Raw genomic sequence first — 16,652 nt, 5'->3', positions numbered from 1 at the left:
AAATCGACTTTAAAACAAAGACTATTACAAGAGACAAAGAAGGACACTACATAATGATCAAGGGATCAATCCAAAGAAGATATAACAATTGTAAATACTTATGCACCCAACATAGGAGCACCTCAATACATAAGGCAAATACAACAGCCATAAAAGGGGAAATTGACAGTAACACATTCATAGTAGGGGACTTTAACACCCCACTTTCACCAATGGACCGATCATCCAAAATGAAAATAAATAAGGAAACACAAGCTTTAAATGATACATTAAACAAGATGGACATAATTGATATTTATAGGACATTCCATCCGAAAACAATAGAATACACATTCTTCTCAAGTGCACATGGAACATTCTCCAGGACAGATCATATCTTGGGTCACAAATCAAGCCTTGGTAAATTTAAGAAAACTGAAATCGTATCAAGTACCTTTTCCGACCATAGGCTATGAGACTAGATATCAATTACAGGAAAAAATCTGTAAAAAATACAAACACGTGGAGTCTAAACAATACACTACTTAATAACCAAGAGATCACTGAAGAAATCAAAGAGGAAATCAAAAAATACCTAGAAACTAATGACAAGGAAAGCACAACGACCCAAAACCTATGGGATGCAGCAAAAGCAGTTCTAAAGGGAAGTTTACAGCCAAACAATCCTACCTTAAGAAACCAGAAACATCTCAACTAAACAACCTAACCTTACACCTAAAGCAATTAGAGAAAGAAAAACAAAAAAACCCCAAAGTTAGCAGAAGGAAAGAAATAATAAAGATCAGATCAGAAATAAATGAAAAAGAAATGAAGGAAACGATAGCAAAGATCAATAAAACTAAAAGCTGGTTCTTTGAGAAGATAAACAAAATGGATAAACCATTAGCCAGACTCATCAAGACAAAAAGGGAGAAGACTCAAATCGACAGAATTAGAAATGAAAAAGGAGAAGTAATAACTGACACTGCAGAAATACAAAGGATCATGAGAGATTACTACAAGCAACTATATGCCAATAAAATGGACAACCTGGAAGAAATGGACAAATTCTTAGAAATGCACAACCTTCCAAGACTGAACCAGGAAGAAATAGAAAATATGAACAGACCAATCACAAGCACTGAAATTGAAACTGTGATTAAAAATCTTCCAACACACAAAAGCCCAGGAGGAGATGGCTTCACAGGCGAATTCTGTCAAACATTTAGAGAAGAGCTAACACCGATCCTTCTCAAACTCTTCCAAAATATAGCAGAGGGAGGAACACTCCCAAACTCATTCTATGAGGCCACCATCACCCTGATACCAAAACCAGACAAAGATGTCACAAAAAAGAAAACTACAGGCCAATATCACTGATAGATGCAAAAATCCTCAACAAAATACTAGCAAACAGAATGCAACAGCACATTAAAAGGATCATACGCCATGATCAAGTGGGGTTTATCCCAGGAATGCAAGGATTCTTCAAGATACGGAAATCAATCAATGTGATACACCATATAAACAAACTGAAGGAGAAAAACCATACGACCATCTCAATAGATGCAGAGAAAGCTTTCAACAAAATTCAACACCCATTTATGATTAAAAACCCTCCAGAAAGTAGGCACAGAGGAAACTTTCCTCAACATAATAAAGGCCATATATGACAAACCCACAGCCAACATCTTCCACAATGGTGAAAAATAAACCATTTGCACTAAGATCAGGAACAAGACAAGGTTGCCCACTCTCACCACTGTTATTCAACATAGTTTTGGCAGTTTTAGCCACAGCAATCAGGGAAGAAAAAGAAAAAAAAGGAATCGAAATTGGAAAAGAAGAAGTAAAGCTGTCACTGCTTCACAGATGACATGATATTATACATAGAGAATCCTGAAGATGCTACCAGAAAACTACTAGAGCTAATCAATGAATTTGGTAAAGCAGCAGGATACAAAATTAATACACAGAAATCTCTTGCATTCCTATACACTAAGGATGAAAAATCTGAAAGTGAAATTAAGAAAACACTCCCATTTACCGTTGCAACAAAAAGAATGAAATGTCTAGGAGTAAGCCTACCCTTGGAGACAAAAGACCTATATGAAGAAAATTATAAGACGCAGATGAAAGAAATTAAAGGTGATACAAATAGATAGAGAGATATAGCATGTTCTTGGATTGGAAGAATCAACATTGTGAAAGTGACACTACTACCCAAAGCAATCTACAGATTCGATGCAATCCCTATCAAACTACCACTGGCATTTTTCACAGAGCTAGAACAAAAAATTTCACAATTTGTATGGAAACACAAAAGACCCCAAATAGCCAAAGCAATCTTGAGAACGAAAAATGGAGCTGGAGGAATCAGGCTCCCTGACTTCAGACTATACTACAAAGCTACAGTAATCAAGACAGTATGGTACTGGCACAAAAACAGAAAGGTAGATCAAAGGAACAGGATAGAAAGCCCAGAGATAAACCCACGCACATATGGTCACCTTATCTTTGATAAAGGAGGCAGGAATGTACAGTGGAGAAAGGACAGTCTCTTCAATAAGTGGTGCTGGGAAAACTGGACAGGTACATGTAAAAGTATGAGATTAGATCACTCCCTAACACTATACACAAAAATAAGCTCAAAATGGATTAAAGACCTAAATGTAAGGCCAGAAACTATCAAACTCTTAGAGGAAAACATAGGCAGGACACTCTATGACATAAATCACAGCAAGACCCTTTTTGACCCACCTCCTAGAGAAATGGAAATAAAAACAAAAATAAACAAATGGGACCTAATGAAACTTCAAAGCTTTTGCACAGCAAAGGAAACCATAAACAAGACCAAAAGACAACCCTCAGGATGGGAAAAAATATTGGCAAATGAAGCAACTGACAAAGGATTAATATCCAAAATTTATAAGCACCTCACGCAGCTTAATAACAAAAAAACAAACAACCCAATCAAAAAATGGGCAGAAGACCTAAATAGACATTTCTCCAAAGAAGATATACAGATTGTCAACAAACACATGAAAGAATGCTCAATATCACTAATCATTAGAGAAATGCAAATCAAAACTACAATGAGATATCATCTCACACCAGTCAGAATGGCCATCATCAAAAAATCTAGAAACAATAAATGCTGGAGAGAGTGTGGAGAAAAGGGAACACTCTTGCACTGTTGGTGGGAATGTAAATTGATACAGCCACTGTGGAGAACAGTATGGAGGTTCCTTAAAAAACTACAAATAGAACTACCATATGACCCAGCAATCCCACTACTGGGCATATACCCTGAGAAAACCATAATTCAAAAAGAGTCATATATCAAAATGTTCACTGCAGCTCTATTTACAATAGCCCAGAGATGGAAACAACCTAAGTGTCCATCATTGGATGAATGGATAAAGAAGATGTGGTACATATATACAATGGAATATTACTCAGCCATAAAAAGAAGTGAAACTGAGCTATTTGTAATGAGGTGGATAGACCTAGAGTCTGTCATACAGAGTGAAGTAAGTCAGAAAGAGAGAGACAAATACCGTATGCTAACACATATATATGGAATTTAAGAAAAAAAAAAAGATGTCATGAAGAACCTAGGGGTAAGACAGGAATAAAGACACAGACCTACTAGAGAATGGACTTGAGGATATGGGGAGGGGGAAGGGTGAGCTGTGACAAAGCGAGAGAGAGGCATGGACATATATACACTACCAAACGTAAGGTAGATAGATAGTGGGAAGCATCTGCATAGCACAGGGAGATCAGCTCGGTGCTTTGTGACTACCTAGAGGGGTGGGATAGGAAGGGTGGGAGGGAGGGAGACGCAAGAGGGAAGAGATATGGGAACATATGTATATATATAACTGATTCATTTTGTTGTAAAGCAGAAACTAACACACCATTGAAAAGCAATTATACTCCAATAAAGATGTTAAAAAAAAACAAAAAAAACTTCCCTAATGTGGGAAGAATACCTAGGTCCAAGAAGCACAGAGTCCCAAACATGATGAACCCAAAGAGATCCACACCAAGACATATCAAAAAAAACCCCTTAAATTCCTAGCTCATATCTGACAACAACAAAAAAGGAAAAAATACAGAAATAAGAAATTTATTGACAGAGGTATTTTTATAATCTTGAAGGGAGGAAATTAATTTTAAATACGAAATGGAAGCCAGAAACATCAAGAAAAAAATTAACAAGTTTGACCATTAAACTAAAACTTCAGTAAGAAATTTTATCCTCTACTCTGAGAAAGATCAAGCTTGAAATGGTCACAGATATACACACTGTAGCATGCTCCCTTTTTTTTGAAAATCTGTGAGCAAATAAGCATGCTATGTAAGAAATAACTATAAAGGGTGAGCCTACTTAAAAAGTGTTTAATTAGTGGCCTAGTTCAATCAAGTACATTGGTCATCCAGTCCCTATTCCCAACTCTCAACCTCCTTGGTAGATGGCATTCATCCAAATCAGGATAACTAATTTTTAGTAAAACAAATAAAGGCAACTTTAGTGTCTGAAAATAATACCCGCAATGTGTAAAGACACCTGAAGTACAAGAATGTTGTCTACTTTTTGTCCAACCAAAAAAGGGCCCTTCTAAATTAATATAGTGAAACAATGATTAAAACAATCATGATCCTATCTAAATGAAATATTTTGCTGACTTTAAGCATTCAAATGTAGGAGCTACCTTCATCTCTAAGTGCAAAACAGCAATCTTTTTCTTTTTCCTGATCATGATTAAGAAATGCACAGTGGCCCACTCCTCACAATTTTCTCATCTATACTTGTAACTTTTTCCTAAGGAAGCCAGCCGAAAACACTGTACTTTATAAAACTGGCTTCTTCACTGTCACTCAAACCTATTTGCATGTAAGCAAAGTACTGTGTGAATACTGTTTGCACCTTGCATGATACCTGGAAGATCCTTAATAAATATTTGCTGAATGAATGGAAAATTTAAATTTCAGCAAGCATTAAGAATTGCTGTTCACATATTTATATTTCAGTTGTACTCTATATGCATTTTTGGATGATTAACAGTGAATTCTTAGCTTGTTGTTCATATAGCTAAAACCATTTATGTTCTAATGAGGTGGTTCCATAATCTGATCAGATTCACAAGGAAACTTTTTCAAAAGGTAGATTCCAGGCCACCCCCAGAATAATGATTCAGTTAATCTAGAATGGAAGTAATCTAGTATTCTATACTTTTAAAAGCTTAGTGACCCTGGTATCAGCCAGGTTTGGGAACCACTGGTATGTGAATATATACATTAAAAAAAAATCTGTTAAACATAGAACCTCAAAGTTGAATGCGACTTTAAAAGTTGTCTAGTCAATCCAAATAGGATTAATTACTCAAAATTTCATCAGAATACAAAAGGGAAGCTATCACTGCATTTTCTGAGTGGTCTACTGACTATCTACATGGCTTGGGAATAGTTTAGATTAATAACTACCTGAACAATAAAATTTGAGTTCTAGGTTATACCTAGTCTGGAAGTATCTAGTAAAGTTGAATACACTTATGGTATACATTACTAGAGCTGAACAATACCTGGTTCTCCTCTCCTTCCTAGGTACATGGAAGATGATCTATACCTGAAGTTAGTACAGTTGTGAAGGAAATGACACGTGTCACCAAAGCACAGAAGAATTGATGTGAGGTCCCCACATGCTCTCTTCCCCAGCTGCAGTGACCAATGAGGCCTCGTGTTAAGATGGTAGAGCCAGAAACTTCAACTTCAACTGGTCTACCCGACCGTGGAGCACTGTCCAGTGAGAAATCTCCAGCACAACACTTCGCAAACCACTTTTGACCTGTTTGATCAGTCACAGCACCTTCTCCGTACACTTGCACAAATCTTTTTTTTTTTTTTTTTTTTGCACAAATCTTTTTTGAGTTTCAGTTGTGTTTTTACCTTTCTTGAAATAATAAAGCATAATATGCCAAAAATGTTGCTTTTTTCTTCCATCTTCAATATTAAAATGGCTACACAAAAATTCACCGATTTTGATAAATCTTTTTTTAAAGGCACACTGATATGACAGCTGTCACATACAATCTAACAAAATTGTTTCAAATGAAGTTAAAGACAACTTAGTGCTACTAGAGCCATCTTATGGAGAAAACCAAATGAACCTTTTGGCCCACCCAATATCTATAAAGTAATAAGCTTACAGAAGACTATGCAGAGCATGACCATTTATATAAAGTTTTAAAATATGTGATTTTAAGATGTATATACATCTAGCAAAAGTATAAAAACATGTGCAGAGTGACAGATACCAAATAAATGTTAGTGGCTACTCTTTGGGAGAGAGAAACGGTAATGGGATTAGGAAGGACACAGGAAGCCACAACATTATCTACTAAGTTTTATTTATTTTTTATAAAAAAGATCTGAGGGGCTTCCCTGGTGGCGCAGTGGTTGAGAGTCCGCCTGCTGATGCAGGGGACACGGGTTCGTGCCCCGGTCCAGGAAGATCCCACATGCCACGGAGCGGCTGGGCCCATGAGCCATGATCGCTGAGCCTGTGCGTCCGGAGCCTGTGCTCCGCAACGGGAGAGGCCACAACAGTGAGAGGCCCGCGTACCGCAAAAAAAAAAAAAAAGAAAGATCTGAGGTAAATACAATAAAATGATAAGAGTCAATAAAGAAAAAATCAGGTTTCAATTCTTAGCTCTCAGTCCTACACTGAATTCCTTACTAACAGAAACTAGAAATGGGGAGGCTTTTTTAATACACAGAGAAGAAATCTGAGGTCAAGTTCATCCTGAGTCAAGGGAAGTGGAAACACAGATGACCATGAATGCTCAGCAATTAAAGATGCCTGGTGCCTCTGAAAGAGAAGTGAGGGGCTGCATTAGAAAGAGGGGGATTAGTTGAAAGTCGGCCTGTGACGTAGAACACATCCACCTCCTCCACCGGACTCCCCAGCAGCACACAGTCAGATGACTACTTTTTTTCTGGGCTGGTAAGAAACTAGAGGTTACCTGCTAGTGAAACTGGCCAGAAAGTCTTCAAACTCAGGCACACCAGGGAGAGGTGTGGTATGAATTAAAATGGAGAGATTAACTGAAAGTCTACACTGAACTACTGGATTCCCCAACACACTTCTTCTGGTCAAGATGTACATAATCCTTCACCTAACAACTGTATTCTAGGTATAAAGAAATTCTTACCCAGTTCCATTTGGGGAACATCGGAGGCATTTACTGCAGCATTATATGTGGAGGCAGAGATCTGAAGGCAACCCGGGTGTCCATCCCAGGGAGAATGGATAGGCAAAACATGGTTCACATACCACTTGTGTAAACTTTAAAAAAAGGACATAGAAAACAATACCTAGTTTTCAAGAACAGGATTGTTCCTTATTGTAATCAAAGGATATACAATAAGCACATTAGAATGGTTACCCGTGGGGGAAAGGGTGACTAGAGTGGGATGTCACCCTTAAAATCCAGCTTACAATTTATAAGAAACATACTGAAAACCTAAGGACACAGAAAAATTGAAAGAAAAAGGATGGGAAAAGTTATACCAGGTACATACCTAGCAAAAAATCTTAAAAGATGTTACTAGCAGATAAAATATACTAGAGAACAAATAGAATTATTAGGAATAAAGGAAGTCACTACTTAAGAATAAATTTTTAACTTCCTAGTGAAATATGTATAATTTTGAACAAGTAAGTAAGGCTGTAGAAGATTTGAGTAACATGGTTAACTAATTTGACTTAATTGACATACATTCATTTACTATAAACTCTGTACCCAACAAGCATAGAATAAACGTTTTCAAGTTTACTTGCAACATAATAAAAACTTGATCATATACTAGATAATAAGCATGTCTCAACAAATTTGAAAGAGCTGAATAATACAGAACATTTTTCAGACCAAAATGAAATTAAATTAGAAATTAATAACAAAAAGGTAACTAGAAAATCCTCATTTGTTTGGAAATTAAGAAAGTATACTTCTCAAAGAAGAAATAACAGAACTTAGAAAATATTTAGAATTAAACAATAAAAAAATTACATAATAAAACTTGGACATTACTCAGGTAGTGCTTAGAGAAATTTATAGCCTTAAATGCTTAAATTTGGGGGAAAAAACCTAAAATAAGTAAGCTAACCATATCTTTAAATAAGTTAGAAAAAGAGTAGCAAAATAAACCCAAAGAAGCTTTAACAAAAGAAATAATAAAGGATGGAAATAAATGAAATTTTTTAAATACAATACATACAATAAAAGAATCATCAAAACCAAAAGTTGGTCCTCTGAAAGCCTAACACATTGGACAAGCCTATGGCAAGATTTTTCAAGGAGAAAAAAAAAAAAGGAAAAAACTATAAGTATGTGAGAGTAGGAATGAAAAAGATGTTAGCACAGATACTATAGATAAATATTATAAACTTTGTGCCAATAACTTTGAAAATTAGATGGAATTGACAAATTCCTACATCTATAAAATGTTCCAAAGTGACTCAAAAAGAAATACAAAATGAAAATAGTCTTATACTTTTTTTAAAAGACTTTTTTTTTTTTAACGATTAATGGAATTAATAGTTAAGAATCTCCCCACAAAGAAGGCTTAAGGCACAGATAGCTTCACTGGTGAATTTTACCAAAAATACAAGGAGCAAAAAATTCCAATCTTAAACGAGCTCTCCCCAAAAAATATAAAAAGAGAGAATTCTCCTCAACTATTTGAAGACAGCAAACTGGGCAAACTTTGTCCTAAAAACAAAACAAAAAAAATCAAGGGAAATTACAGGACAATTTAACTCATAAACATAGAAAAAAGCTAAACAAAATATAAGCAAGTGAAATCTAGCAGTGTATTAAAAGGAGGGTCAAATTATGTTTATTCCAGGAATGTAGGGCTGTTTAAGAAACAGTTAATGTAATTCACTCTATTAACAGAATAAAGAAACTCAGGCTATCATCTCAATGCAGAAAGTCTTTGACATCATTCATGACAAAAAGAAAGCACTAGCAAACTAGGAATAAAAGGGAACCTCTTTTATCTGATAAACAGTTTCTACAAAAAACCAACATCAAAAGACATGCTAAAATGAATGCTGAAAGTGTTCTCTTTGGTATTAGTAATAATGCAAGAATGCCTATCAGACCATTGCATTCAATATTGCACTGGAGGCTCTAGCCGGCATAATAAAACCAAAAGAAAAAAATATGAGTATATTTAAAAGCATAAAGAAGGGGAGGGAAGACAAAAGGCAATCATTATTTGCAGGTGATATAATGATTTATAGAAAATCCAAAAGAATGTGAGTACAAATTGCTAGAATTATGAACAAGTTACACAAGAAGACTACATAGTGGATTAAAATACAAAAGCAACGTGCGTGTCCAACACCAGCAACAAACTGTTAAGAAACATAATTCAAAAAAGATACCATTTTCATGACTGTACACATTTGCCAAAAATCACTGAATTGTACACTTAAAGTGGGAGCATTTTATTGCATGTAAATTATATCTCAAAGTAACTGCAGAGAAAAAGGCACCATTTGCAACAGCAGCAACAAATGCGAAGTACACAAGAATTAATTTAACATGTACAAGACCTTTCTGAGGAAAAATTATAAAGCTTTACTAAATGGCACAAAAGGATATTTAAATAAATGGAAAGACATAACGCATTCATGGAATGGAAGACTTAATATTATAAAGATGTCTGTTCTTCCCAATTTGATCTTTAGATTCAATAAATCTCTGATCAAAACTCCAACAAAATTTTATGAGGGACTCAATAAGCTGATTCTCAAATTTATATGAAAGAGCAAAGGGCAAAGAATAGACAAGACACTCCTAAAAAAGATGACTTAATCCCTTACAGTAATTAAGATAGCATGATATTGGCATAGTGATAGACATTTTGACCAAAGGAACAGAATCAAGAGCCCAGAAACCAGACCGTGCATATTTGCAAACTTCATTTATGACAATGGTGGCATTGTAGTTAAGTGGGGAAATGATGGATTATCCAAAAAATGGCATTGAGACAAGTTATTATTCAAATGCAGAGAGAGAGAGAAAACTGGATATTCCACATCACACCACACACAAACATTTGTTCCAGATGAATTAAAGACATATGTAAAAAGGACATCTTCAAAGCTTAAAAAGAGAGAGAAATATCACTACAATGTTGGAGCAGGCAAGGGTTTTTTTTTTTTTTTTTAATTCAAATGAAAAACACTAACCAAAAAGGAAAGAGGTTAACAAATTTAACCAAAAAATGGATTACACACAAATAAGTAAAATCTACTATGGAACACAGTGGGAGAAAAGCCTATTTTTTCCCCAGGGAGAAGAAATCAATGGGAAACTGAAGGAAAAACAACCACAAAAACAGTACAGGAAAGTCAGTCCAGTTATAAAGTCAACAGGCACACTTTTGAGCAATCTGTGGTACATAAGAAAGGAGATCCCACTGAACTCTGACGAGAACAACTGCACAGGGATTGTGACACTGGAACTAAACAAAGGGTACACAGAATGACAGCACACTGCTTGACTTTGTAATGAATGGAATTAACTTAAAATGCTGTTATTTGGTTTTCAACTTTTAGATTGAGCCCTTAATAAACCTCAGAAGACTTAGTTATGATCATAGGAGAGAACAGAAATATTATCAGCTTTGATAAAAGTAATGGCACAGATGACAGAAGTTAGGAGGCAAAGGGAGAAGGGAAAAGCAGACAGAAGGTTAAAACGTCCTTCGTTTACACAGTAGAAGTCAAAAGAAGTTACAAGAAATAGAAGTTTAAAAATTACATTCAAGAGTACAAAGGTAACTAATTTTTAAAATGGTGATATAATTATGAAAAGATGAGATGGGTTGATATGTAGAGTTATAAATGAGGTTGGTCCCTTACACCACAGAAGGAATTCAATAATGTCCAAAACCAATAAGCCAAGAAATGGTGCTCTGAATATGTTATTTAGCGATATGGAGGTATCCATTAGGAGATCTAAAAACCCAAACAAAGCATGATGAAACTGGGGAGGATGTGCTGCGTTTTGTTATACGTATTGTTGTATTTTTTCTGTATTACTGAATTTTTAATCGATATGTGTGTATTGTTTTAATAAATATAAAAGTTTTGAAAATTATTGAACGAAAGAGAAAGAAAAGATCAAGAACTCTAAGAGCTCATTTAATCAAACTATGTAATTTGAGCTAGGTAAAAGAAAATGGATGTCTACTGCAACAGAAAAACTTCTAAATACCTGAGCAAGACTAATAATCAAAAACCTACAAACTTTATCTAGCAGAGTATACTTAATATCATTATTTAATTCAGAGGGAAGAAATCAGTCTAAACGCTGAATCTTATCCTTCATTGCTTCTCCTCCTCCTTACTTTTCCTCTTCATTTCTCTAGTTTTTTTGTTCCCCTCCAGCTTTCTTTTGCTTAGCAAGAATATTTAACTGAAAATAAAAATAAAACACTAGTTTTACTTATAGAGTTCAGTCTTGTCGTTCCTAATTTTCTCTCAATACAAAAAGAGCAAATTAGGTTGATTTTCATCTCCATGTGGTCTAAACTAACTTTTAAAATCTCTATGGTCATTAACTGTTGTAAAGAAGAAAAGATCTCTACTGCTGATTTAAGGGAAGAACACAAATAACAAAAGACAACCTTGTTAAGCCCAGCACACTGATTACTCGTAACGCATTAGCTGTCTGAAGGGGACGCTACATAACACGAGCTTCAGGGCTCAGGAGCTATAGGTCTCCATGCAGATATTCACGGTGATTTAAAGAGCTGAAAGCTTTAAGTCTTAAGATCCCCAAAAGCAACGTGAAAACCAGAAGGTGCAATGTTCATGTTAGGTGATACTCGGTTTTGACCCCAAAGGATTCAGCAAGGTTTCCATTTCAGTATAATCCACATCTATCATATACTTACACTATATTTGCAAGGTCAAGTGGTTTCTCTGGTTGTTCAGGAAAAACAGGATGCGGAGGTTCTCTGGTGGGTACACACCCCAAGGATTTACTAATTGCATGGCTCAGCTTCTTTGCAGGGGATTTCTGTGTCAAAGTAGAAAATACGGAAATAAGGAATTGAATTTTCAAAAGAATGAAACAGAATTTCAACTTAGTGATGAGAGCTGTAGAAAATATCTTTGCAAATACAAACTAAGTTGCATTACAGTCACCACTACTGAGCCTTGCGGAAAGGAACCTACGGTAGTTTCAAGGGGTTGTTTCAAGGTCGTTTGTGGCCCTTTGTTTCTGTCCTAACTCCCTCATTTCTACTATGCAGTCACACTATCCAGTTAGTGTTAACTTGCCTTTTGAACATCTCTGTGTGCCCTTTGCAGGAACTCCCTCTTTTGATGCTTCTGGATCATTCTGGTAAGATGTTATAGTTAATTCCCTGATCAGAGTCAGAAATTCTTGCTAGACTAAAATACTAAAAGGTTAAGATAATGCTGAGAGCTCATGGCTCTTGAATGTTAGCAAATTAGCTGACTAACCCACATCCCCCCAAATATTAAGAGAATATTCCCCAAATGAACATGAAATAGAACGTTTGGTGTTAAGGGTCTGGCTATGTATACAGATACAAATGAGTGCACTCACATACACAGGTAGCATCAGATCTGTGACTCTAAATTATGATATGCTGAAGGTACAAAAATAAGTTGGCATACTAATACATTTCCTGGGAAGGTAGAACAATACACACTAAATCCAAAGACTAGCAGGCCTAAGGTATAATAGTAAATATGCACAAAAGTAAACAATATGCCACGACTAAGATATGTAGAATATGAAACCCATGTTTAAAGGACACTTTTTTAAAAATTAGTTTGTTTATTTATTTATTTATATTTTGGCTGCGTTGGATCTCCATTGCTGCACGGGCTTTCTCTAGCTGCGGTGAGCGGGGCTACTCTTTGTTGCAGTGTGCAGCCTTCTCACTGCGGTGGCTTCTCTTGTTGCAGAGCACGGGCTCTAGGCGTGAGGGCTTCAGCAGTTGTGGCACACGGCCTCAGTAGTTGTGGCTCGCGGGATCTAGAGCGCAGGCTCAGTGGTTGTGGTGCACGGGCTTAGGTGCTCTGCAGCACATGGGATCTTCCTGGACCAGGGCTCGAACCCATGTCCCCTGCATTGGCAGGAGGATTCTTAACCACTGCGCCACCAGAGAAGGCCCCCAATTCCCTTTAAATAATACTGTTATCTGAGATTTTCTTGGCAGGATACTAGTCGCAAAAAAGTTTAAATATTTCATTCTTCTGTCTCTGCAGTGTATTACCGTAGTACTACTTTAATTAGAAAATAGACCTTGTTTGCAGCTGTGTGTCTCATCAGTAGCACATCTCCACTTAACTTTTATATGCTGCCTACATATATTTTAACAGAAAATAAGCCAAAATCTATTTACCTTTAAGACTATATAGGGAAAGTTACTTAATACCTTGTTTCTAACAGACTGAATAATACCATTCTCTTCAGAAACTTCATATATTGGCTCCAAATCACCTACCACCATCCCCTTCAACACATTAAATTCTGGGGGAAATCTATATGTAATCTAATTTCCTGAAAATTATATGAAGCTACACAAAACAGAAATTCTGAACTTCCCCACAACTGCTCTCCATCATCCCTTTGCCCAATGACTAGCTGTAACATGACTCTGATTCTTCTTCCTCTGCTCCATCTTCTACACTGCCCCAGACATCATGCAGTCTTCTGCTTAAAATCTTGCAAAGGCTGATAATCATTTATAGACTAAGATCTAAATCCACGCCATCACAGCTCACTTAGGAGCTTTCATGTCCGGCTCCCCACTCTGTCCTCACCTCTCACCCCACATCAGCATAAACATCAAGCTGCTCAGTTAACCCAATGTACCATGTTCTCTTAGATCTCTGTACCTTGGCACGTACCTGAGATCTCCCTTTCCCAATCTATTTCTCTGTAAATTTTCTGCTCATCTCTCAAGGCTGCTTATTTGCAAGCCTCCCTTCCCCTATGAAGACTTTCCTCACTGCTCCGTAAGTCGGCACCCATCTTTCCAAGCTACCCACTCGCCAAGTACACACTTCCACTGCGGCACTGTTCCAATACTACACTGCACTTTTAAATTTACGTGCCTGTCTCTGTTAGACCAGTGGTCTTGAAGGGTAGGATCTACATTTTACTCATCTGTGTATTTCCAGAACCTGACCTACACCAGAATATGTTATTTGAATAAATTATTTGCCTAGATGAATTTTCTAGATTGCTTTTTCCTGGCTAAACCACATAAGCTTAATTTTTTTGAGAGTTATGATATGAGTAGGAGACCATCAGAGGACACCAGAGAATATCTTAATTCACCTTTACAACTAAACACTACATGTGTAATCCATATACTCATTTCGTGATTTTTTTGCTACATCTGAGAACCACCTGGGCCATTAATTCATCCAGTCTATGTGAGACGGATTATAATAGCCATGAAATCACAGGTTTCATGTGTATATTTTACCATAAACATTAAAATAAGACTGTTAAAATAAAAAATGTTTCCCTTTGTATCACCTAATATTCTCTAGCAGCATGCTTGTTGTGCTTTCAAAAATACTGCTCCAAGTCAAGGTTTAAGATTAGATCCCATTTCAAGTCTCAAAAAGAAAGAGAGAAAGGTAAAAATCAATACATCAAAGGCAATTCCACGTAGAGTACATCAAGAGATGCTTGATATGTATGGGAAGGAGAAAAAGACTGGAAATAAACATATATAGGAATTATCTAAGGGCTAGGATCAAACCAAAAAGAACATTATCCTGAAAATTTAAAGATAATGCACTCAATTAGGCTGTCTAAATTGGTAGATAAATGATTTCCTTAAAAAGACCTCAACGCATGAATTACAATATGCGCCTAAAGTGATTTCATTGTGGAGCTACGTTAGGAAACTAAGATTAACTAAGTGTGTGAGCAAGAGTTCGAAAACCACTATAAGTGCCGAGACAGGGACATTACCTCTTCTGGCTACTCGGCCCCCAGGACAATGCCCAGGACTTGGTAGTCAGTCACTAAGTATTTACAGAAGTGCAGGGAGTGAGGGAGGAAGAAAAGCAATCCAGGTGTAAGGACTGGTGACTACACACTTCGTTTAAGCCACTAGGACAGAGATGTTCTGACAGGTCTTTGTACCTTTCCCCTCACTTGAACCCTCACACTGATATACGGGGACGCCTTAACCTAGAAAATCAGATCTCCTCCAAACCCTCTTAGGCAATGATTTTCAATCTTTGTGCATTTTCAATACCTTCATCCACTTTACCTAATTTCAAAACATTTCCTACCATCTCTTAAAAATATTACAGGTTACATAATTCAAAAAGAGACATGTACCACAATGTTCATTGCAGCACTATTTACAATAGCCAGCACATGGAAGCAACCTAAGTGTCCATCGACAGATGAATGGATAAAGAAGATGTGGCACAGATATACAATGGAATATTACTCAGCCATAAAAAGAAACAAAATTGAGTTATTTGTAGTGAAGTAGATGGACCTAGTCTGTCATACAGAGTGAAGTGAGTCAGAAAGAGAAAAACAAATACCATATGCTAACACCTATATATGGAATCTTAAAAAAAAAAGGTTCTGAAGAACCTAGGGGCAGGACAGAAATAAAGATGCAGACGTAGAAAATGGACTTGAGGACACAGGGAGGGGGAAGGGGAAGCTGGGGTGAAGTAAGAGTAGCATGGACACATATACACTACCAAATGTAAAATAGATAGCTAGTGGGAAGCAGCCGCATAGCACAGGGAAATCAGCTCGGTGTTTTGTGACCACCTAGAGGGGTAGGATTGGGAGGGTGGGAGGGAGACGCAAGAGGGAGGGGATATATGTATACATAGAGCTGACTCATTCTGTTATACAGCAGAAACTAACAACATTGTAAAGCAACTCTACTCCAATAAAGATGTTAAAAATAAATAAAATAAATAAAGTAAGGTCACCTTGGAAAAAAAATTACAGCTTACATTAAAAAAGAATACTTCAAAAGTATATAAAATGTGGGTGTACAGTCTAAAAAGTGATAAAACAAATACCCATCTACCCACTCTTCTGCCTGAGAAATATACCATTATGGTCACTTGGAAGCCTGGCTGTGAGCCCTTATCTAATACAGCCCACTCCCACCATACCCGCACCTCTCCTGGTTATCAGTATCCTGGATTTTGTACTAATCATTTCCTTGATTTTACTATTTTAGCAATTATGTACTATAAAAAATACATGATTTATTTAATACATGCTTAAAACCTATATAGATTTACATATATATTTTTTCTGCAACTGGCTTCTTTTACTCAAAATTATGTTACAATTCATCCATGTTGATGCATATGTTGATAAAATTCACTCATTTTTTTCATGGCTTGATTGTATTTCATTGCTCAGTTACATCATAATTTATATATTTGGGTTGTTTCCCTTTGTTCCCTCTCAGTCACAATGCTGCTATAAAACTTTCTTGTCTGTGTCTCCTGCTGGCCATGTAAAAGAATTTCCTAAGAGTGGAATTATTGGGTCATAAATTATGACATTCAGTGTTACTAGGCACTGCCAATTTGCTTT

General features: G+C 36.4%; 1 protein-coding gene across 10 annotated transcripts in view; it reads right to left on the bottom strand.

Annotated features, from left to right (window-relative positions):
• Positions 1 to 16,652, bottom strand: part of DTNB (dystrobrevin beta) — a 244,825-nt gene that overhangs the window by 110,803 nt on the left and 117,370 nt on the right. For all 10 annotated transcript variants that reach the window (XR_016395508.1, XM_022574276.3, XM_022574279.3 and 7 more), the window contains exon 9: positions 11,962 to 12,086. Coding sequence is in view for 9 of the 10 variants with exons in the window: in XM_022574276.3 (XP_022429984.1) it covers positions 11,962 to 12,086 (125 nt within the window). In the remaining variant the exon portion in view is untranslated. The remainder of the gene's footprint in view (positions 1 to 11,961; positions 12,087 to 16,652) is intronic.

Source organism: Delphinapterus leucas, chromosome 13 (genome assembly GCF_059928025.1).
Source record: "Delphinapterus leucas isolate spDelLeu-1000000601 "Yukka" chromosome 13, BTC_Dleu_Yukka2, whole genome shotgun sequence".
In the NCBI taxonomy this organism is placed as follows: domain Eukaryota; kingdom Metazoa; phylum Chordata; class Mammalia; order Artiodactyla; family Monodontidae; genus Delphinapterus; species Delphinapterus leucas.
Note: the sequence above shows the minus strand (reverse complement) of the source record. Positions and strands in the feature narration are given on the sequence as shown.